The sequence below is a fragment of the Aulonocara stuartgranti genome, assembly GCF_965226115.1.
Source record: "Aulonocara stuartgranti genome assembly, chromosome: 15".
NCBI lineage: Eukaryota > Metazoa > Chordata > Actinopteri > Cichliformes > Cichlidae > Aulonocara > Aulonocara stuartgranti.
In genome coordinates, this window is record NC_138951.1 from 38,107,275 (window position 1) to 38,130,556 (window position 23,282).

General features: G+C 42.8%; 1 protein-coding gene and 1 long non-coding RNA gene across 5 annotated transcripts in view; one reads left to right on the plus strand and one right to left on the minus strand.

Annotated features, from left to right (window-relative positions):
• The first annotated feature begins 5,969 nt into the window (after positions 1–5,969).
• LOC309689449 lies at positions 5,970–7,878 on the plus strand. The gene is made up of 3 exons (XR_014271384.1): positions 5,970–6,101; positions 6,360–6,468; positions 7,805–7,878. It is a non-coding gene; the product is annotated as an uncharacterized lncRNA (long non-coding RNA).
• Positions 7,879–8,734: 856 nt separating this feature from the next.
• ephb3b (eph receptor B3b) overlaps positions 8,735–23,282 on the minus strand; it is a 57,974-nt gene continuing 43,426 nt past the window's right edge. The window contains exons 10-16 of one of the 4 annotated variants that reach the window (XM_082504683.1): positions 23,148–23,282; positions 20,626–20,873; positions 19,825–20,040; positions 18,677–18,826; positions 18,174–18,373; positions 15,080–15,235; positions 8,735–12,951 (exon numbers count right to left, since the gene is read on the minus strand). In XM_082504683.1, coding sequence (XP_082360809.1) covers positions 12,843–12,951; positions 15,080–15,235; positions 18,174–18,373; positions 18,677–18,826; positions 19,825–20,040; positions 20,626–20,873; positions 23,148–23,282 — 1,214 coding nt within the window. In that variant the 3' untranslated portion in view covers positions 8,735–12,842. Of the gene's footprint in view, positions 12,952–15,079; positions 15,236–18,173; positions 18,374–18,676; positions 18,827–19,824; positions 20,041–20,625; positions 20,874–23,063 lie in introns of all 4 variants that reach the window. The other 3 variants (XM_082504682.1, XM_082504684.1, XM_082504685.1) reach the window with 3 other exon arrangements.

Here is a 23,282-nt window from a genome sequence, read left to right on the forward strand (position 1 = left end):
CCCCTGGTCCCTGGGCGCAGTCCTGTTGAATATTGTTTCCCTGGCAGACATACTCATCCCATCAGACAGAAAGCCCATGCAGCTGCACCCAAACACCCAACAATAGGATGCTTGTTCTAGGGGAGAAGAGGATGGGTCCCCCCTTTTTTTTTCTTTTGGGGAAGGGGGCGATGTGAACGGGTGGTCAGATATTTCAGGGGTTTTGCAATGGGATAATCCTTTGTGATGTCTCTTTGAAAGGAAGCAATGGTCTGAAGGTTTTGGGAGCATTAAATAAAGTGAGAAGCTTACGGTTTTCTTTGTACAGTCGAGACGATGCATTCCTACTTTTTATGCAAAACAGCATGACACAATTTTTCAGAAAATGATCTGTTTCATCTTCCCCTTTTGTTTATGCACGGTAATATATCGATTCACTGTCAGGACACATGAAAGGAACAAAAATCTTACAATTCTGGATTTATTAAAATATCAGACTGGGTTAGCAGAAAACATGGAAGTGAGTGCTTTTGTTGGAATGTTAAAATGGACTGACCTAATCTAACCAAACAGCAACGCATGTAATTAGCACCGTCATAACAGACAACAAGATAATACAGCAGCAACAAGGCATGTAATGTATGACAAAATATAAGTGACACTTTAAGGATAATCGCTGCATGACTCTTCAGTGACGCATCATGCATACTGCTTTTTAGTTTTTTTTGTGCAGTTGAGTTCTTTCTCATTTTATTCTGTTTCAAAGGCCCTTAATTCAAGAGAGGAAATGCCGGCTGCAGACAAACGCGTGCACAGAGGCATACACATATTCTTTTGTTGGGAGTATTTGCCAATTAGCAAGTTGTGGGACTGGAGTGGTAATTGGGCTTTCCAGTCGGCTGGTGTCTGTGTACAGCTTAGTTGAGACAGGTCTGAAGCTAAACGCCTTGCTATTTGTCCAGCAATTATGTCAGGTCCCCATGTCATAGTACAGACGTGACCAATTAGCTGTGCCAAGCTGAAGTGAAAGAGAAGGATTATGGGAGAGGATGAAAAAAGTAGACAGAGAATGGGCTGTGCGGGTGTTAGTGAGGAGCCCATGGGGGGGGGGGGGGGGGGGGGGGTGATGGGAGGTAGTCTGCAGGGACTAGGCGAGAATAAAGGGACAGACAGACTCTGAGGGGAAGAGGGAGCGGATTTCTCCTTTTTTCCCTGCCGCTGTATGATCCATGTTTTCCATTGATTCTCTTCCTGACCGACATGTGCCTAAGACATGTTAATGCATAGCAATATTTATGCTAATGCTGCCTTACTGACCGAGCTGGGATAAGAAATTAATCTTTATTGACGTCTTAATAATTCTCCCCTGCAAAATGTGTCCCCCGTGACACATTTTGATGAAACTAGACTGCCGACAATCGATATTCTCCAGCTTGGAGTAACGTGACACAATGTCAATAGGCGTAGGAAAGTATACAGTGCTCTAGTTCATCTTGGCATTTGTCCATATTTACTTCAGACTGACAGATTATACTACAGATCGAGTACTGATAGAGCACTAGCTTCGAGGGCTAGCTCAAAATCTATGCTAGCAGCTAGTCAGGTTTTTAGAGTTCTCTGCTAAGGTGGTTAAGTGTGTTAAGAAAACAAATAAAAAGGAGCAATAGAATGATACAGTGGGGCAAAAAAGTATTTAGTCAGCCACCGATTGTGCAAGTTCCCCCACTTAAAATGCTGACAGAGGTCAGTAATTTGCACCAGAGGTACACTTCAACTGTGAGAGACATGAATCCACATGGTAGGATTTGTAAAGAATTTATTCGTAAATCAGGGTGGAAAATAAGTATTTGGTCAATAACAAAAATACAACTCAATACTTTGTAACATAACCTTTGTTGGCAATAACAGAGGTCAAACGTTTACTATAGGTCTTTACCAGGTTTGCACACACAGTAGCTGGTATTTTGGCCCATTCCTCCATGCAGATCTTCTCGAGAGCAGTGATGTTTTGGGGCTGTCGCCGAGCAACACGGACTTTCAACTCCCGCCACAGATTTTCTATGGGGTTGAGGTCTGGAGACTGGCTAGGCCACTCCAGGACTTTCAAATGCTTCTTACGGAGCCACTCCTTTGTTGCCCGGGCGGTGTGTTTTGGATCATTGTCATGTTGGAAGACCCAGCCTCGTTTCATCTTCAAAGTTCTCACTGATGGAAGGAGGTTTTGGCTCAAAATCTCACGATACATGGCCCCATTCATTCTGTCCTTAACACGGATCAGTCGTCCTGTCCCCTTGGCAGAAAAACAGCCCCATAGCATGATGTTTCCACCCCCATGCTTCACAGTAGGTATGGTGTTCTTGGGATGCAACTCAGTATTCTTCTTCCTCCAAACACGACGAGTTGAGTTTATACCAAAAAGTTCTACTTTGGTTTCATCTGACCACATGACATTCTCCCAATCCTCTGCTGTATCATCCATGTGCTCTCTGGCAAACTTCAGAAGGGCCTGGACATGCACTGGCTTCAGCAGCGGAACACGTCTGGCACTGCGGGATTTGATTCCCTGCCGTTGTAGTGTGTTACTGATGGTGACCTTTGTTACTTTGGTCCCAGCTCTCTGCAGGTCATTCACCAGGTCCCCCCGTGTGGTTCTGGGATCTTTGCTCACCGTTCTCATGATCATTTTGACCCCACGGGATGAGATCTTGCGTGGAGCCCCAGATCGAGGGAGATTATCAGTGGTCTTGTATGTCTTCCATTTTCTGATGATTGCTCCCACAGTTGATTTTTTCACACCAAGCTGCTTGCCTATTGTAGATTCACACTTCCCAGTCTGGTGCAGGTCTACAATACTTTTCCTGGTGTCCTTCGAAAGCTCTTTGGTCTTGGCCATGGCGGAGTTTGGAGTCTGACTGTTTGAGGCTGTGGACAGGTGTCTTTTATACAGATGATGAGTTCAAACAGGTGCCATTCATACAGGTAACGAGTGGGGGACAGAAAAGCTTCTTACAGAAGACGTTACAGGTCTGTGAGAGCCAGAGATTTTCCTTGTTTGAGGTGACCAAATACTTATTTTCCACCCTAATTTACGAATAAATTCTTTACAAATCCTACCATGTGGATTCATGGATTTTTTTTCACATTCTGTCTCTCACAGTTGAAGTGTACCTCTGGTGCAAATTACTGACCTCTGTCATCATTTTAAGTGGGGGAACTTGCACAATCGGTGGCTGACTAAATACTTTTTTGCCCCACTGTATGTGTCTGATTAAAAATATCAAGAATTGTCCTGTGAATCTTTTACTTTATTTACAATTAGAGATGGCACGATACCACTTTTTTATGTCCGATACCGATACCGATATCATAAATTTGGATATCTGCCGATACCGATATGAATCCGATAGTGTTTTTTTAATCAACAAAAGTGTTTTTTAAAATATCTTGCTGCATTTTGCAAGTCTGCAAGTTCATACTCAAGTTTAAAACAACAACTACACTAAAGCTATTCTGTTATACCTGTATGCAAAAAAAAATATTTCATAGTTCAGCAATACTGATCAATCTAATAAACTTAAACCTACACCATCCTCCCTATTCTGGTATTTTAAAGAGTACTTAGCATAAATATTAAGCAACCTAACTAATAGGGTTCCAACTCCCAGCAACAACAAAAATAAATAAATAAAAAATAGGGAACCACCCCTCACGCTCCACCTCATGATGCTTAATCGACGTAATCAACCTTAATTTGATGCAGTGTGAAAAAAAATGCACAGAAATCAATTATTTTTCAAGAAATATTAAATAGATTCAACATCTTTCTTCAACAAAATTGCAGACTGCACAGATGGTACCTTCCCAAAGGAAAAAGTACTATAGCTTACTAGGGTATATATATTAGACTTAATAGTCACTATATACAGTAATTGACTTTATTCATTTTACATCAAATTAAAACTTTGGGTGTCAAATAATTATTTATTAAAAGCTAGACATTTTAAATGAGAATAAGAAAGAAAAGTATGTCTTTGTGCCCCCTTTTCCCTGTTAATGCCCCATCGGCCCCCCTGGCTAAACTTTGCTAGATCCGCCCCTGCACAGTTACCAGCCGTCAGCTATGTAGAAAAAGATCCTGGTGTAGAAAGTAATATTAAATAAATTCTAACAACAGCTGATCAAGCTTAAACATGCTGCTGTTGTTCAGCTGCTGGTTTCCTCTTTCTGGTGCAAAGTGGGCCAAAAGCAAACTAGAGACACGGACTCGCGACAGAAAAGCCGATCAGCTGATCGTTAAGCAGTTTCACGATTGAAGTAGCAGCAAGAAGAGGCAGTCGCTCCATATATCGCTCGTTAAGCTTAACGCAGGAATGCTTTACAAACATTCAGAGATGGACTTACACACTTGCTTTACTTCTATGGGCTCAAAATGTGGTCATAAATATTTTGTACTTGTAAAAAAGATTTGTATGTGTAAAAAGAATTTGTGTGTGCGTAAAAAAGATTTGTATGTGTAAAAAAGATTTGTATGTGTAAAAAGAATTTGTGTGTGCGTAAAAAAGATTTGTATGTGTAAAAAAGATTTGTATGTGTAAAAAGAATTTGTGTGTGCGTAAAAAAGATTTGTATGTGTAAAAAAGATTTGTGTGTGCGTAAAAAAGATTTGTATGTGTAAAAAAGATTTGTGTGTGGACTTAGAAAAAAAACCCCTGCAAGTTACAAGTACGGATTTTTGACCCGATTTTTCTACCCTTCATCTGATTGGTCAATGTCATGTCAATCACACATGTAACAATCCAATCAGAGAACAGATGGGTTAGGCTGTCAGAGGGGCGCTTTTTTGAACTGCAGGTCCTTGAAGGGTGATACCGTTTGAAGCTGGAGGATCGCTATATAAATATCCGATAGCAGCTAGGTCCCCTAACTTTCAGTAGCTGTTGAAAGGAAAAAGTTGTGGTATATCAGTGGTTAGAAATAACATTATTACTTTAGGATTAGTTTAACACAAAGTCAGGGCTGACCCAGGACCATTACTGTGAGTCACAGTGCGCAGCATAAAAGTCCTTTCACATCGGATGCAGGATACGCTGCTAATGCTAACTGCTAACTAAAAGCAAAGGATCCAGAATTTGTTACGCTGGCTGCTGGGCTCTGTGGGTTTTTGCAGCTGCTCTACCTGTACTAGATGCACCTGCTCCTTGTCTTTTCTATCTCTGACTTTATGTCCTCTACAAGAGTTTGTTTTTTTTGCTAGTTCTTCAAATGTTCAATTAAAAACATGTATGCTAATTTATAACGAAGAAAGCTTTGTAATGAAGATTGTCATTTCCAAAACACTGCCCGCCCCCACCCCGCGGTCCGCAGCGCTGTTGAAAAGGCTGTGGAAGTCCCTGTATTAAACACGTAGACCTGTGACATAAAAATCACCAAACTCGGACAACCACAGACTGTTTTCCTTCGTGGTGATGAAGGAAAACGCTGGGTTGGCATGTAAAAGGGCATTTATTCCCTTCAAAGACCTGCAGTTCAAAAAAAGCGCCCCTCGACAGCCAAACCCATCTGTTCTCTGATTGGATTGTTACATTTGTGATTGACATGACATTGACCAATCAGATGAAGGGAAGAAAAATAGGGTCAAAAATCCATACTTGTAACTTGCAGGGGTTTTTTTTCTAAGTCCACACACAAATCTTTTTTACGCACACACAAATCTTTTTTACGCACACACAAATCTTTTTTACACACACGCAAATTCTTTTTACACACACAAATCTTTTTTACACATACAAATCTTTTTTACACATACAAATCTTTTTTACGCACACACAAATCTTTTTTACACATACAAATCTTTTTTACGCACACGCAAATTCTTTTTACACATACAAATCTTTTTTACGCACACACAAATCTTTTTTACACATACAAATCTTTTTTACAAGTACAAAATATTTATGACCACATTTTGAGCCCATATACTTCTCTCGGGGATAACTTTGTCGGAGATGAAATGCCGGGTTGCTAGCGAAGCTCCACATGCTATCCAGACCACCGACAGGTCCCGCATGCCACAGCCGCTCTATCACGTGATGCCTACTGCTCCGACGTGCTAACGTTCTGAGGTGAGTTACGGCGTGTTGCAAGTTTTGTGAGGTGCTTTCGTGATATTTAATGGATCGGATTACATTTTTTATTTTTCTCCGATATCCGATCCAGTAATTTAGGTCAGTATCGGACCGATACCGATACGTAATATCGGATCGGTCCATCTCTATTTACAATAACTGAAATCAATCTGTAAGAAGGCTAAAAACATAATTTCGCTTCAACGCATTTCAAATATTTCTATGTTCAAACTTCTCTGAGCACATCTACTACAGGTGGAGCATTTGGAAAATATCTGATTTACCCAGACACCGAGGAGGACTGATCCAAGGCTCTGCGTTTAATTGGAAGAAGAAACGAAGGAGAGGGGAGCCAAGGGACGAGGTGAGGGGCAAATGAGGTAGAATCTATGATCTGAGCGTCTTCGCCTTTCTGCTGGAAAACAAAATTGTTGCTCAGTGCCTGCAGAGAGGAGTTGAGCTCATATTAATTAGTGAGCTTGAAAGAAAATATGGGGAGCTTTAAAGTTGTCGGTTATTGACATAACTTTTTGATTTGATTGTGACCAAGCTTATTATGGTTCGTTACAACCGATCTAAAAGCTGAAACTGAAAAAAAAGAAATACCAACCCATCCTCTAAAAAGAAAACTTACATAACCAAAATAGTTTAATGTCATTATTTTGTATATTTGGATAATCTATGCATTTGTAGAATTTTAAAAGAAAAGAAAAAATATCTTTAGAGGATATTTTACGGCTTACATCCAGTTATATGTTAGGTAAATAAAATCTAGATAAAAACATAACATCCTGTACACCCATGTTTTATAGAAAGGATGTTAAAATTGATCTAATAAGGATTCTAGCTGCTCAACAGTCCCAGGTCTCTGCTATATTTTTCTGTTCGTGCACGGTCAGATGTTTTCAGCTGGTGAAAGGTCTGGACTCCAGGCAGACCAGTTTAACCGCCCTTCTACTGTGAAGCCATGCTACTGTAATAGATGCAGGATGTGGTTTAGCATTGTCTTGTTTAAATATGCAAGGCCCTCCCTGAGAAACACCGTCTAGATGGGAGCATATGTTGCTCCAAAACCTGCGTTTACCTTTCAGTGTCTTTCCAGATGTGCGAGCTGCCAGTTCAACAGGTGCTGATGCACTCTCACACCATCAGCCCTCAGCTGAAACGTAGACTTTGAACTGAGGGCTGATAACAAGCCGGATGGTCTCTCTTCTCTTTAATCTGGTGGAAATGGCGTCCATGTTTTTGACAAAGAATTTCAAATTTCAACTCCGCTGACCACAGAACAGTTTTCCAATTTGTCTCAGTCCATTTTAAATGAGTTTTGGCCCTGAAAAGACAGCAGCATTTCTCGATCATGTTCACATATGGCTGCTTTGCATGATTGAGCTTTCAGCAAGCGTTGTGGATAGCACAGTGAACTGTGTTCCCAGACAGTGATTTCTATGACAGAATCATTTGATTCACTTTGATGCAGCTGTGTCTGAGGGAGTCGAGATTAAGGGCATTCAGTATTGATTTCCTGTGCACAGAGGTTTCTCCAGATTCTGTATTTTTAGAAACAATATTATGAACTGTAGATGAGGAGATATTCCTTTTATTCATTGGGTAGGTGCAGTTTTTTGCAAGACTGGTGAACCTCTGCCCATCTTTATTTCTGGAATCTCTGCCTCTCTAAGATGTTCCTTTTTTATACTCAGGCACATTACGGACCAACTGGCTTTGTAAATGCCATCATGGAACTACAGGTGCAGCAGAAACAGATGAACTCCAGGTAACGTCTTCCATAGATCAGTTTCTATTTATTAGTGTCTTAAAGATTTTGTTATCTTCAGGTTTGGTTTGTTTTTTTTTTCTGTGGGAAGAGCAGTAATGCAGCTTAAGCCTGTCTGAAACATCCTTAAGCCTTATTGCTTCAGTTGGAGTTAAGAAGGCAGCACGCGGTATGATGAGTTACCTTGTTGCCCCACAGCGTGAAGGTCTTGAGTTCAATTCCACCACTTGGCCAAGGACTTTCTGTGCACGGTTTGCATACTCTCCTCATGTTTGCATGGGTTCTCTCTGAGCACTCTGGCTTGTCCCGCAGTCCCAAGACATGGAATTAGTGGGGTTAAGTTAACTGGTTATTCTAAATTGCCCACAGAGTGGGATCTTAGCTCAGGGGCAGCTCCAGGCCTCGAGTGCCAGTGTCCTGAATCAAATGATTAGTTCATTCCCAGGCCTCTGGAGAACCTCATGACATGTTGAGGAGGGAATTTAGCCATCTGAATCAGCTGCAAGGATCAAGGGCACATCTAAAACCTGCAGGACACCAGCACTCGAGGCCTGGAGTTGCCTACCCCTGGTTAAGCTAAACCTGATTTGTCTTTTATTTTTGTAATTTTTATTTATTAATATGTTTTTCTTTCTGTCCTGATGAAGGCTTTGATGTTGCTTTACCCAAGAAGACATGCTATTGTCATTACTTTAAAGCCCTGGGTTTGTCACAGTAACATTAAATGTTTGTAACGGGCAATAATTTGACTGCAAAACAAGTGAGTGATTACGAACTGGCATGGCATAAAATAAGAACATGATACACGTCCAAGTCCACAGGCATAAATTATCAATTCAAAACACAACACAAAGGCTTCATTTCTTAAATAATTTAATGCAAAAGGGTCTTTTAAAAATATTTCTACAAGAATGCATCATCACCTTTTAGTAATTTCTTGTTTATGTCTGCATCATTAAATACATCTCAATCCTTTTCAAAGAGGAATCAACAATTGAGTCTATCAGTTCTTCATTCACCCCCACCTACCCCCATTTCACTAAACATGTACAGTACTCTCTGAAACATGTCGCTTACTTTTACGAGGGTGTTTAAAAGTGGCGAGAAGACATATGCGTAGTGAGAAGAGAAGACAGAAGAAAAGACAGTACTGTATATATTTATTTAAAACACAACTGAAGAAAAAAAAGCTAAAGATATATAAGTGAGGGGCGGGGGTAGGGGCGGGGTTGGGAGAGGGCGGGTGAATGTGCTGTGGTGGATGATGTAAAATGTAAAGAAAGGCAGGAATGTCTGGATAGTTTAAATCCATGTGGCACACAAGGAGATAGCGGACAAAGCCCGATCTCTGATGATGAAAACGGCAATACTTTTCTAACATATGGTCTCACACACAAACACACACACACATGCTCACACAGACTAAAAGTACCAGTTTATCTCAATTTCAGCATCATAAAGTCTGATAAATGAACAAAGAACACAGGAGAGAAAGCTATTTCCTCTCAGCGATGTTAAATACGAAACACTCTCCCAAATGTGTGAAAAATACACTTAAAGATTAATTGTTTGCGTTGATGTGGTTACGGTTTAATCTTTTAAATATGTGCAACGCTGCCATTTGAGCTCATCACTCATGGCCGGTTAACTTTGGTGAACCCAGCTCCAGGGTCCGGAACACCATGTGCACCTCATCAAGAGTTCATGCGAGCTCCAAAACTGTCATTTTTCATGATTAGGCATGTCTGCCTTCTGATTTCGTTGAGCCCCTTTATTCCCTGTTTTCCAGCTTTTTTTGCCCGTCAGCTGTGTCTCGTTTGGCACCGCATCCAAATTGACAACAGTGGGGTTAAGCTGAGTGACTGAGCCCAGTGAAGGAAGTGTATGGTAAGAAACTTTGACAAATGAAAAAAGTGAGACTACGAGTCTGTTATTTCTGCTTCTGTCATATCTCAATGTCTATCGCTCTTTTCCAACAAAACAGTGTTTTGCATCATAAGAGGAAACAATATACTTGTGGAAAAAAATTAAAGCCTGCCAACAGATTCTACTCATGTTAGCAAATGTTGTCGCCGGGACTGACACGCCTGGTTGTGAGCCATCATGTCAAATATGCCTTGGCGACCTCAATGAAGTCTGACTTAACTGCAGAATTCCTATTTGAGTTTCTCCTACAACTGTTACATGTTAGTAAGCCCTTAATAGAGTGTACTAGCAGTAGTGACAACACATGTATGTGGAATGAGAACACGCAAAGGTGGGAACGCATTGTGTGCTTTGCATAACGTCCTCTTCATTTGAAAGAACTTATGAGGGGTTGGCACGCTCCACAGTCACTAACATCATGCTGTCCTTACATATCTACGGAATAATATTGTCATAATGTGCTGATCACCTCTGGAAGGTGATACCGGTGATGTACCTTGCGGATCCCTATTCAGCTAACTTGAAATACCTCTCCGTGAGGAGTGCAGATGGTGCAGTCTCAGAATTGTGGCTTTCAGCTACGATGAAAGGAGCTGCAGATTTTGACTGCGTGTCTGGGCTGTTGATCCTGCACTGTACTAATCGTGCACTAGCGGCATGAGCTGAAACAGGATGATTACAGGCCACAGAGGGAATGAAGAGCTCTAATGATGGGTCATCTTGCCCTGGATGTCTGTGTCAGCCGCATGCTTATATCCTTGTGAGACCCGATGGGCCACCTGCATTATTTTAACCAACAGTGACCAGCAGGGTTCTCCTCTGATGTCTCTCACGTGAGTATCGTTTTGTAGGAAAGTGCAGGTCACATGATGGAGTTCCACCTCTTGGGGTGGAAATGACTAGTCTGACACAACAATGCCTCTGGACCTGCTCCCTAATAATAACAGTCCTTGGTAAGATGTGTTGGTCTGCATTTAAGTGACTTTCAGGAGTGAAAATAATGTGCCTGGAAGACGATTAAGTACAGCTTCACAAACGCTCTTCATGTTGCGAATGAGAATGGATTCAGGGAAGCTTAATATCGAGTTTAAATGGCACACAAAAACTTTAACACACCTACAGTGAGTTGACCATTCAGAGGAAACCCAGACAAATGGTGTTCAACTCTTCTACCCTACTTCCTGACTTTCCCCACTTCTTCCTTTGTCCTTTTCTTCGCTCAAAATCAAACATTTCACAACAGCACGTCCGTTTTGTCAAAACACCATTTTTTTCTCTTGTTATTTATCTTATTTTTTGTTACAAAACATGTACAGGCTGTTTAGAACAACAACAAAAATACAATATCCAATTATTATGCAATTTCTCTTGTTTTAATAATCATCAATTCAATAGGTGAATCCTCTTGGGAGTTTCTCTTCCTTCTGATTGTTCCAAGTCCCCAAACGGCCTAAAGTCCTTCTGGGTGTTGGGGAGGGGTGTGTGGGTTGGTGGGTGAGGTACAAATAAATACATAGGGCAGGACGCCAAGAAATTAAAACAAGGATTCTGATTATTTCTAAAACCCACACAATAGAAAGTAGAAATTAAAGTGTCCATCATGGTTTGTCTTCAGTTTCTGCATGATGCATATATATATATATATATATATATATAATTTCATATATATATATGTTTACGTCCAAAGTCCATTTTTTTGGATTCAATAAAAAAAAGAATGTTTTTAACAGTTGTCCACAGAATATAGCATAAGTGTTTCAGATATATTTGCTCCTTATCACAGTTCAGTTCATGCGTAAATTCTCCATGGTGGCAAATAGCGGAAGCCGTATTGTACAGTATATTTGTGTGCAACTCGCCACACCCGCACATCCAGTCGCACTTGATCACACATACAAACCCACATGCACGCACGCTCACATACAAAAATGCACACAAAAGGCCAAAAGGGTCTTTCTATTTTGTTGCCACAGTCCTCGTCTCCCCCCCAGTCGTCACCGCGTATCCAGCGGGGGTACTTCAGTCTGACCAGTCGTTTTGAAACCACAAATCTCCCAAAATATGATCAAGAAAGAAAAACATTAAAATAAAAAAATCTGACAAACAGAAAATATGGTGCAGACAAAGGAAAGTAGAAAAGCAAAATACCAGGTGTAAAATGCAGTTGATGAGCAGGTGTTCCCACACTGGGAAACTATCCTGAGTCACTTCAGGTCAGAGTGAAGAGGTCGTCTCTGAGCTACCGAGGATCCAGCAACCAAAACAGGTGTCCAGAAATATGGCCGCCTCCCTTTGACCTTTATTGACCTCCGTCACTCCTTCGACCTTTAGACCGCAGCCCATCGTATTGCCCTCCTCCACCACCCCACCCTTTTCCAGCAAGTGCCCTTTTAGATAACACACCTTCAATATGAAGATGGAGAACAACACACATGCACAATAAAACAACTTCTAGCAAGGAAAAAACAAAACAAGGAAACTGTCCTCTCGCTCTCTCGTGGTCTGAAACACTTTTTTTTTTTGCGTTGATTTTCGTTATATGTAAAAACGTTTTCACTTTTTTTTATACAAGGGTCTTCCTTCTTTCCTACATAGATCATCCAGCAGAGCTGGGAACAGGAATCAAGGGGAGGGGCTCTTGTGTGAGGATAAGAGTGTGACATTTAAGTGACAGGACTAAGGCCAACTCCACTACAATGCACATGCATGCAAACATCAACTCACTCCAGAGCTGGTGAGGCACGCGTAAGGATATACGGGGGTTTACTATTTCTCCTCTTTCAAAAACACACAAGCTCCGATTGGATGGGGGGAGAAAAAACAGAAAACTAACAAAAAATGCAGAAACAGGAAATGTAAGTGGTAATGAAATAAAGAAAGAAAAAATATTCAGAGGCACTGCAAGCCAGTTTCGTAGTGTCTAATTGGCAGAGATGGGTCAGGCAGCTAGGGTTTTCCAGTGGCAATCTCTGGCACAGTTTCTCCCCCTTTTTCCGTCTGGCTGTCCTTCAACTGCATCGGTTTGCGTGTCTTCTCACTCACACCTGGACAGGAAGTGTTTGGTTCATCTGTAGTCTCATGTCCTGAATGCTACCAAGAATTTTCTTCTGATGGCCAGCCAATGTAACCCCTATCCGCAGCAGGTCCCTGTGAGCGAAGAACAAAAAGGAAACAAAAAAAAAAAGGAAAAATGAGAACAGGTGGCTCAGTCGTGAAAACAAAAGAAAAGAAAAGAAAAGAAATAAAAGAAGGAAAACATCACATGAAGCTGAAGTGCAAATTTCACTGTTCACCACAAGTGAACACATACTCGACCAGGTGGGAACGCAACATAGGCCTCACCTTGGCGATGGACCATAAAATGGATTCTGAGAGTGAGGTAACAAAATGGGAGCACTCATCTGAGTGTTAGTCTTAATGCATGATACCTTTGTTACCCAGCAGGTGGGCATGAGGATGTGAGGCGAGCAGCAGTAATGACAGTTAATGATTAAAGTGCAAACTTCGCTACTGTCTGGCAGGTGGCAGACTTCACAGAGTCTATACCCGTCTGTCACTTGGCGAGAAAAAAAACACGGGAACACGGAAGCAAAAGGTTTTCTTCATCAACAACAGCCTTTCTCTGTATAACTACATGCTACTTTCAGCAGGTAGGTCCATCTTTCAACCACCCAATCACGTGGCAGCAACTCAATGCATTTAGACGTGTGCATATGGTCGAGTCAACCTGCTGCAGTTCAAACAGAGCGTCTCCATTGCAAAGCTCGGTTGTCAAGTGACTTTGAACGTGGCAAAGTCAGACGGGCTGGAAACTGCTGATCTGCTGAGATTTTCCCCGTACAGCCATCTTTAGGGTTTACAGAGGATGGTTTAAAAAAGAGAATTTTTCCAGCGAGTGGCTGTTCTCTGAGTTAAAAATGCCTCCTGCGAGTGCATCGAGCTGATGGGAAGGCATCAGTTACTCAAATACCTACTTGTTACAACAAAAGTATGCAGAAGAGCATCTCCAAATGCACAACAAGTTGAACCTTGAAACAGAAGACCACACTGGGTGTCACCCCTAAGAACAGGAAACAGGGGCTACAGTACGCAGAGGTTAAGTAAAACTGGACCATAGCAGGTGCCTGGGTAATGAGTGTCAGTTTCTGCTGCGACATTTCGAAGGGTCAGAACTTAAAACAACATGAAAACATGGATCCATCCGGCCTTATGTCGATGATTCAGACTGGTTGTGGTGTAATGGTGTGAAGGATATTTTCAATGTCAGTAATTTCATACTAGTATAAATATGTCTATACATACACTTAGTTGACTTCTCCAGATAATAGCTGAGGAGAGAGCAGACCATCAGCTGACCAGCTGACCACGAGTGCTCTGCCTCTGTACACGTCCTGTCCCTTCTGATCTAATATAACCTACAGACAACATGCTTTCTCACTTTATGAGTTTCTCTGCTTCAAAAACAAAGGTATACAGTGAAGTCTATCACTTAACCAGATATGTACATAATCGCAGGTACACAATTTCGCAGCGCACATCTGTCCTCTCGTCACATTCGAGTCGCCACAACTTCACACAAACAAATTCTCCCCCACCCCCCATATTTTGCCAACCCCATCAGCACAGTGACGGAGGATGAAATGATAATAAATGGGCACCATTAGAGGAATTACTGGCCATTAAGGGCAACAGAGAGCCACAGTACACCACACCTGTCAGCCTAGCCAAATTGAAACAAATTACTCCCACCTCCACTGTCTATTATGCACCTAATGAGAATGATTTATTTATCATTATAATCCTAATTCATTTATTTAATCATCACTGGCCTGCAATTTCCATGGTTTCCATTGCATCATTTCCTGTTTGTAAACATGATCAAAGCTGAACCAAATTGCAGTAAAGGAAACAGCCGCAGGAGTTAGCTTAAAAATTGTAGGCTGCGGTGCTGTGCAATCGTGTAACGGTGATTTGTTTGCTTCTAAAACGGGCGACAAAGTATCAGTTTCTGAGCAAGCAACTTCTGATCAACCAAATATAATCACTTTGTTATCTCTGACATCTTCAATTATTAAACTAGTGTTCAGCATATATCAAAGTATGTGAGCATACCTACTGGAAAACAAATATAAATGTATTCTTTTTCTTATTCTGTGATATCTGAGTTGGTTCAGAGACCTGTTTTCCGCATCTCATCATCATATTTAAGTGTTTTTAATTTGACTCTGAATCTCAGTCCCGCTCAGGCGTTGTAGACCTGAGTAGCTCCACTCACTCTGCTGTCATCTGGGCCACCAGGTCAAAGGAAGCAAATCCTGCGTTGACAAAGTTGTCACGGTAGCGGCTCATCTTGATGGCATCCAGCCAGTCCCCCACAGTGGTGAAAGTGGTATAGTCTGGCACACAGCGGTCAAGCAAGGGCTGAGAAACCCTACATTAGGGGACAGGGGGGAAGGGAGGGAGGAGAGAAAGAGAAACAGAGAGAGAGAGAGGGTTAAGGTCGTCACTCTGTGTGCCTCTACCGGCCAACCTCACCCCCAAACGCCCCCCGCTGAGCGCCACCTCTCCATTTCTCTCCTCCTCTGTTCTCCCCCCCCTCCTCCTCTCCTCTCCTCTGTACTGAGTTGTGTGCAGGGGCGAGTGGAGGGGCGGGGCGAGGACCCAGGGAATGTACAGGGTGGGTGAGGAGCAAGTTGTGACTGTGGAGAGACTGGCTGGAGGCTTGGGTGGTGGATATTGGCGCAACAGCTGGTGAGGGGAGGTCACGTGTATTCACACACAGAGCTTCAAATCTAGCTTAAACCAGCAACAAGTGTTAAAGAAACCAAGTGGGGATCGTTTTAGTCAGGAATGCATCTGCCTGGCAGCATCGGTGATGGTGATAATGTTAATAACAATGCAGAAAAGTGCCTTCTTTATGAAAACCTCAAGAAATGAAAACCTGGAAATATCTGAAAAGCTCTGTCTTTGTGTTTTGCGTCTCGTTCTTTTTGTTGCAAAGAGATGTCGGTGTATTGTTTGGGGACTGATGAAAGGAGGAAAAAAACAAAAGATCAACAACAACTTGAAATTCAATCTGTGTGGTTGTACTGATTGCACTATTAAACCATCTACAAACGTGCTTTAAATCTGATCTGGAAAGATTGAACTCTTTGCGGTTTTGCAGGTCAGTTCAAATCAAATTTCGTCCGGCTGTGAGAACACGAGCTTAAACGACGGGCTGGGAGCCATATGCCTTTCAGTGCATAATTACCAATGCATAAAATGATACACTGTGTGCAACACGAGTCCGCAAAGGTGGAAATATTTTTTAAAAATTGCTTTCAGGAAAAGAGGGAAAAACACTGAAATGTAAACACAGATGTCACTCACATGTGTGCGCGGTTTCGCATTAGCGCCGACTTGCAATGTTGGGGACTCTGGAAGAAATGACTCACAAACTCATAGTTCATGTGTGTTTGACAGCGCATGAATGTGATTAGTTGCGCAACGCTTCCCTCAAACGTCTTGGAAAACGTGTCGGAGGGCGCTCTGCGTGTTGCTGCGCACCTGTTGACAGCCCCAAAAGGGCTTCTTTAGGGGAAAAAAAGAACCTAACCTCCTGCGCTGATCAACGCTGCAGATAGAGAGGCCACCTTGGGAGTTTTAATAAAACGGCGCAACAACTCAGAGCGAAGCGCAGCAGATGAACGACAGAGGAGGTGGAGGTGGAGAGAATGTCCTGGGATGTGAAGGGAAAAAACAAGAAAGAGCACCACTGTCTCCACTCCTTTCTGCTCCGTTGATCCCTGTCATCCTTTTTGATGGCATTAGATTCATTAACAATTAAAAGGAATGGAGAGAGAACGAGAGGGGAAGGAGAAAGCACACGGAGGAGGAGGAGGGGAGTTAATAACAGTGATACAGAGGCTCCATTGAGTGGTGTAGATGGAGTGATTTTTAATAAGGCCTGTGCTTGGGCATCCAAGCCCTCGGGCTGTCGTTAACGCACGACTCTGGCTTCTCTTAATGGAGTATTGTTGGTCCTCCCATAAAATTGGCTTCAAAAGGGGTCCAGACTTATGCTGGCCACATGTTAGCCACAAGCACAACGCAGCAGGAAGGCTGGATAGTGCTGTGAGCTAGCTAGTGAGTCCACTACGAGCCGAACTTCATGTCATAAAAAAATGGCTGCTGCATTAGTCAGTGGTTTGGCCTTTTATGCAGTCATTGTTTTAAAAAGTTTGATGTTTCTTTCTTTGCTTGTTCTGACCGATTGAGCTGCAGCAAAGGATAGAAATCACCGAAGCTCACGCGGGCAAATATTCAGTCAGGTCAGGCATGTGCAACTCCCGCAGTCAAAGTCTTTAATGTCAGACAGCGTTAGCTAACCTCCAGCCACCCTTCAGTGCCGACCAGGACGACTGTAACATCTTTTACTCCTCCCTTGTTAGGTCTATCGGCAGGAGGCCACCTCTCTGCTGGCCCATTTAAAATCTCGTTAGTGGCTAATTAAAAGGCACTCTCATCTCTTTTTTGCATCGCCTTAATCGGGCTAATTAACCGCAAGCTTAATCTTCTAAGAGCGTCGCTCCTGTGGCCAACCGAGACCCTGGTTTCCCCCTTGAGCACAACCCAGGATTGTCTCTGTCCCTCCCTCAAGACAGAAAGACCCCGATGCAGAGACAGATAGGTAGGTCAGCCCCATCAGCTTTGTGCCAACTCGTTCCTCCAAATTCTTTCCAAGAAACCAATTGGACGGAAAGATAGTTCAGCTAAATGTAGATGTGACACGTCGAGCTCCCAGCTGGCGATAAAGCTGCTTTAAGGCTCGAATTGAGCAATGGTAATTTGGATTTGTATAACAGCTTACCCTGAGCTTGTGCAAACTAAAGAGTTGAATGAGATGATATTGGAACAATAAAAAAGAAGCCTGTTGCAGATGATTCAGGAACATTCATATCCACTATTTAAACTTAGCAATACTTGCAGAGTTCTCTTCCCTTGGTGCTAATGAAATTGCCTGACCAGCACTCTCTTTACTGACTGAGTTTCTTAAATCAATAAACTTAACTGACTGAAGGTTCTTGTTATTATATTACACCGCAAAAGCCAAGCAAGCCTAATCCGCCATATGACTCAGGAAAGGTAGTCATTACTAATATCCATTTATGCTATGACCATAATTATGCATTATTAATACACAGAGCATTACACTTAACAAGAGCCCTCAGGGGCATTTAGAAAAACACCCTCACATTTAAAGTCCCCTTCTATGATAACACGTTCCTCAGCATAAACAAGCATTTACTGCAAATCTCCACTTGACATGGCCTTCATACTAATTTTGACTTTAACGTGACCAATGTGCTTTTTATATTAAGGCTTACCCCGAGGACTGTGTGCTGTTGGTGACTACTTTGAGACTGGCAGCATTGCGAATAAGCTTATCCAACGTGGCCACGATCTGGGTGAATTTAGGTCGTAGGTTCCTTTCTTTCACCCAGCAGTCCAACATGAGCTGGTGCAGAGCCGTCGGGCAGTCCATGGGTGGGGGCAGTCGATAGTCCTGCTCCACGGCATTTATCACCTGGGGAAGGACAACAGAGAAATCCCAATCACTTCTAATCACAGAGTGTAGCGCAGAGGGAGGGCGGACAATGCGAGAGAGGCGGTCGATGGAAAACAGCACGGCAGAAGAGAGTGAATGGTGGGAATTATAAAAACCGGGGATAAAGAAGGAAAAAATGGCTTTGGTTATTCACAGAAACAAGGGCAAGCAAAAGTTGGAGCTGTGGGTGGATGTGTGGTGAGAAAAAGAATGGCTCTTCCACATAAATGGAAGAAGAAGGTGGTTTGTTATATATAAGCATAAATTCTCTTGTGATCTTACATCTTGATTGCTCATGTCCCAGTACGGCCGCTCGCCATACGACATAACTTCCCACATGACGATGCCGTAGCTCCAGACGTCGCTGGCAGAGGTGAACTTCCTGTAGGCGATTGCCTCTGGAGCGGTCCAGCGAATGGGGATCTTCCCTCCCTGTGGATATGCGAATGAGTAGGTGAGCATGAAATACTGGAGAGATGGAGCGCAAACACAGAGTCACACACATACAAGAGGGAAAGAGAGGGTGAGAAAAAAAACTATCCAAGGGAAACGTTGATGCACAACAGATGGGTGCATGCCATAGAACCCAAACACCGCATTCACACAAGGTTAGTCAGACGTTTACAGACAAATGACACGTGCAGAGAGGTGAAACTTTAAGGATATGAAATGTGCAGCACAGTGCATTTTTCAGTGTCATTGTTAATCCTTTTCATTCAGCTATGTACCCGATAGACAGTTGCTGACTCATACTAGGAGTGTCTCTTGGAGTAAAGAGCACAAAAATGAACACAACTGCTTCCTGCCATAAGGAGAATTGACCTTCTGCACGCCTCCTGACATTGTTCTGTGCTTTATCTCCTTCTTTGCTTTACTATACATGGATGTAAAAAATGGTCAGCGTCTTTCATATCGGGCCGAATCAGAGCTGAGAAGAAAAAAACAAAGCTGTCTTTATACCATCGTTCATATTCATAAGTCTATTATCCTCAGTATACCCTTTCAGACATAAATCCCAAACTGCTTTGCCAGTTGAAGAATATTAGAGACTCCAGCAATTTGTCAACAACCGATTTTGTAACGTTTCTGGGACTCTAAAACAAATCATGTGTAACACCTGCGTGCGATTGGAGGTACTCTTGTGATCTTTAAATTTCACGTATTCATTAATGTCATTAACTGGATCATTCCACACCCTTTAATATAGTCTTCTATACCCTTAACTGTTCTTAATTTGTCCACGTGTCTGTGCCACAGTGACAAGAAAAACCTCTGATCTTGTGGGAACAGACCGGGCATTTATTGGACACGATGATTAAAAGAAAACAACAATAATGGGTTGATGTTGGAACAACATATGTAGCCTTTTTAAACACAGGAATACAGACAAACACAAAAAGCAGTCAAATGTAATATATCCACTAACTCACCAGTGAGCTGGTGTAGGTTGGATCTGTGGGGTCATCCTCAAGGAAACGAGACAGGCCGAAGTCAGATACCTTACACACCAGATTACTGTTAACCAAGATGTTACGGGCAGCCAAGTCTCTGTGCACGTAGTTCATGTCTGACAGGTACTTCATGCCTGCTGCGATCCCACGGAGCATGCCTACCAGCTGGATCACTGTGAACTGCCCATCATTGAGCTAGCAAAGGAGGAGAGAGTGACACGTATGAACTGCATTGCAGATCAAGGATCCATTTTCAAAGGAGAAAACAGCCTGTGTGCCTCTTCTTTCATGGTTTAGCTCATGGTTATTTCATGGTTTAGCTCTCTATATTCAGTGTCTTCTACACTTTTTTATGTCCTCTTACCTATATCTTTAATCTCTCATCATCTCACGCCGTAATCTCCTTCTCTTTTCTACATGCCCATTCTATATTCTTCCATTCTCCATTATCTCTGTATCAGCCCCCCCTCTTTTCTCTGGCAGACAGTGTATGATGTGACTTTGAGGCAGAGATTCATTGGAGACTGAGCTCTGTAAATGTCACCAACTGCCAGAATACAGGATTTGTAAGATATCCATAGTGAGCTCTGCAGCTGCACTTAAGAAGACCTTTTAAGGTTGCAAAGACAGTGAGATAACTGCAAACAAAAATCCAGCGGCTTTGGATGGGCTTATTTACCCAGTAGTGTTGCATCACTCATAAAATCACATTTTATACAGAGTAACTAATTTTAAGGCTATTCTGGTGTGTGCTTGTTTTTTTAATTAGTTTTTTCTCACCCTCAGAAAAGAGTCCAGTGCTCCATTCTCCATAAACTCGGTCACAATCATCACCGGACGACTTTTGGTGACCACACCTTCCAGGCGGATAATGTTGGGGTGGTCGAATTGGCCCATGATGGAAGCTTCAGATAGGAAGTCTCGCCTCTGCCTGTCGGTGTAGCCCACCTTGAGAGTCTTGATGGCTACGATGATCTCCCGGCGCCCGGGCAGCTTTAGGCGACCGCGACACACCTCCCCAAACTCTCCTGCGAGAGCCCAGGTGAGACAGCCAGAAAAACAGCAAAAGAGGAGAGATGGAAAGACAGACAGAGAGAGAGAGAGGGAGGGAAGAGAGGCATGACGGAAGAGTGGAGGAGAGTGGGGGGAAAGAGGGAAGAGGGGACAGTTAACTGGTTAGAACCAAGGAGCCAGGGAAGGGTAGCTGGGGGCAGAGTGGGACAAGGGGGTGTGGGACTGCAAGAGAAGCCAAGACTCTAGGCCAGTCTTAAGGGATTGTGATATAAGGGGAGGCATACAGTGACTTTATACTGTTAACTTACATACTAAAAGAAAAACAAATGGTGAGTGAAAGGCATAATGGCACAATGTGAAATGACACAGGACTGGGAAAAAAAAGCATAACATTTTTAGGGTAAAGTTGGGTGACATTATAGGCCAGACTTAGGGTGATTACGGGGAAAGGGGGGTCAAGGGTTTGTGGGGGGGGGGGGGGGGGGGGGGTGCTAAGCTTCAGAGGGGCCGGAGAAGTGAGCACAGGAGGAAGAGATGGGTGGAGACAGAAGCTTGGGGGTTGTGGACGCTTTATGTTTACACTCTACACCAAGCGTGTGCAAGAAGCCAAGAAAAATCAGGTGATGAAAGTGATGCGTGTCAACACAGGTGCAAAGGTAACAAAGAGGGGGAGGTCAGGGAAGGCGGGGGCAAAGGGTTGAGGGGCATGGAGGGATGGATTGAGGAAGGGGGAGAGGAGAGGAAGGGGACAGGGAAGACAGGGGTTGAGGGTTTGTCACTTTAAAGGCGAATGCTGGGGAGCGAGGGTTTCAAGAAGTTGCCTCAGCAGTAGAAGAGCTGTCGTAGTAGTAGTAGTAGTAGTAGTAGTAGTAGTAGTAATGGTAGTAGCAGAAGCAAGCGATTCCCATCTCTGCCATCACAACGTCTTCCTTTTTTGGCTCAGAAACATATGCTAAAATATCTGAACCTCACATGGCACAGTCCTGTAGCTTTTAGGCAGAGATATAACTGTCAAATATATCAAAGACATAAAATATTTCACTGTCTACAACATCATGTGAGGGAGGGTTTCTAAAACAAGGGGGTTACAACCACATAGTGGATAGGGTGTGAGTACCAGGGAAAAAAAGGTCAAACATAACGATCCAGTAAAAATCCTCTTTTTAATTAAGAGGTTCTCCGGATATAAAAAAGTGGGCAGGGTTACAGGCAGCCAATCCTGGACTTGGAGCAATTTAATATATTTTACACCCCAACCAGACAGATTTAAACCTCTAGAAGAGTACAACAGATAAATATTAGCCATGGCTCTTAGAGACAGGAATTCCCCAAGCTTACACACACAAAACCAGACACAGAGCCAAAGAGCTGGACTTTAAGTCCTCTAAAGTACATATCCATTACAATCACGCCCTCGCAGGTTCACACAGTGCTCATTAAGGCAATCGCTGGCCAGTAAATCTCTCGATATTTCACAACATACACAAGTTTGTGAGCTACAGCAACTACAGTACATTTTCACATTACCTTCAGTCTTCCTTCTTTTAAAATTTCAATTTCCTTTGCATCAGTTTTGAAGTGCAGAGTAGTGCAATGAGGTATGAAAGAAGTAGAAAACAAGCCCACTTTAAGAGGTAGATAAGGTATCCTACAGCATTCCTGCCAGTAGCCAGATATAATTACCACTAGAATTACAACATCCTGCATTATTTCAATGATGGCAGCTGCTGAAACTCAAAACCTTAACGCTCAGTGTTTATCTGTGCACACGAAAGTTCAATAAGTGTGCAAAAAAACAGGTTTGTAGCTTATACTGGAAAATACATGCAATCAGATGGGATTAAACTCTCCCCTAGAGAAATCAATCCTGTCTGTATGGGGTTGTGCTTTTACAAAAATTTAATCAGTTATCAATAACTCTTGTGCCATATTTATTGCATTGCTCCCATTGCAGGATTGGGGTAATTTTTGCCTTTTAGGACATGGGTGAAAAAATAATCTACCATACAATGGGTATTAAAACTAGTTTAAACGCACACGGCGTGGTAAACGTGGGGGGTGCTAGAACTGTGAGTCACACTAACACAGTGCTGGACATCTGGAAGGCTAAAAAAACAAAAAACACAAAAACGTTCCTAAGAGGTGACGGTATGCGGTAGGGAGGCGAGCAAGAAGAGGGCTAGCGATGAATTGAGTGAAAGTACCGCTTGGTGTGAAGTCCTCTAATGGTATGGCCTGGAGGTGACTAGCAGTCTTCCCCCTGTAGCTCAGGAGCTTTGGTGGGTTACCTGCGCCAATGACCTCCTCGATCTTCACGCAGGACACATCGATCTCCTTGGCAAACTCGCGCACTGCCTCATTGGGGTCCTCGTAGGTGAAGGGGTCAATGTAGACTTTCATTCCCGGCGTTACTATTGGGGATT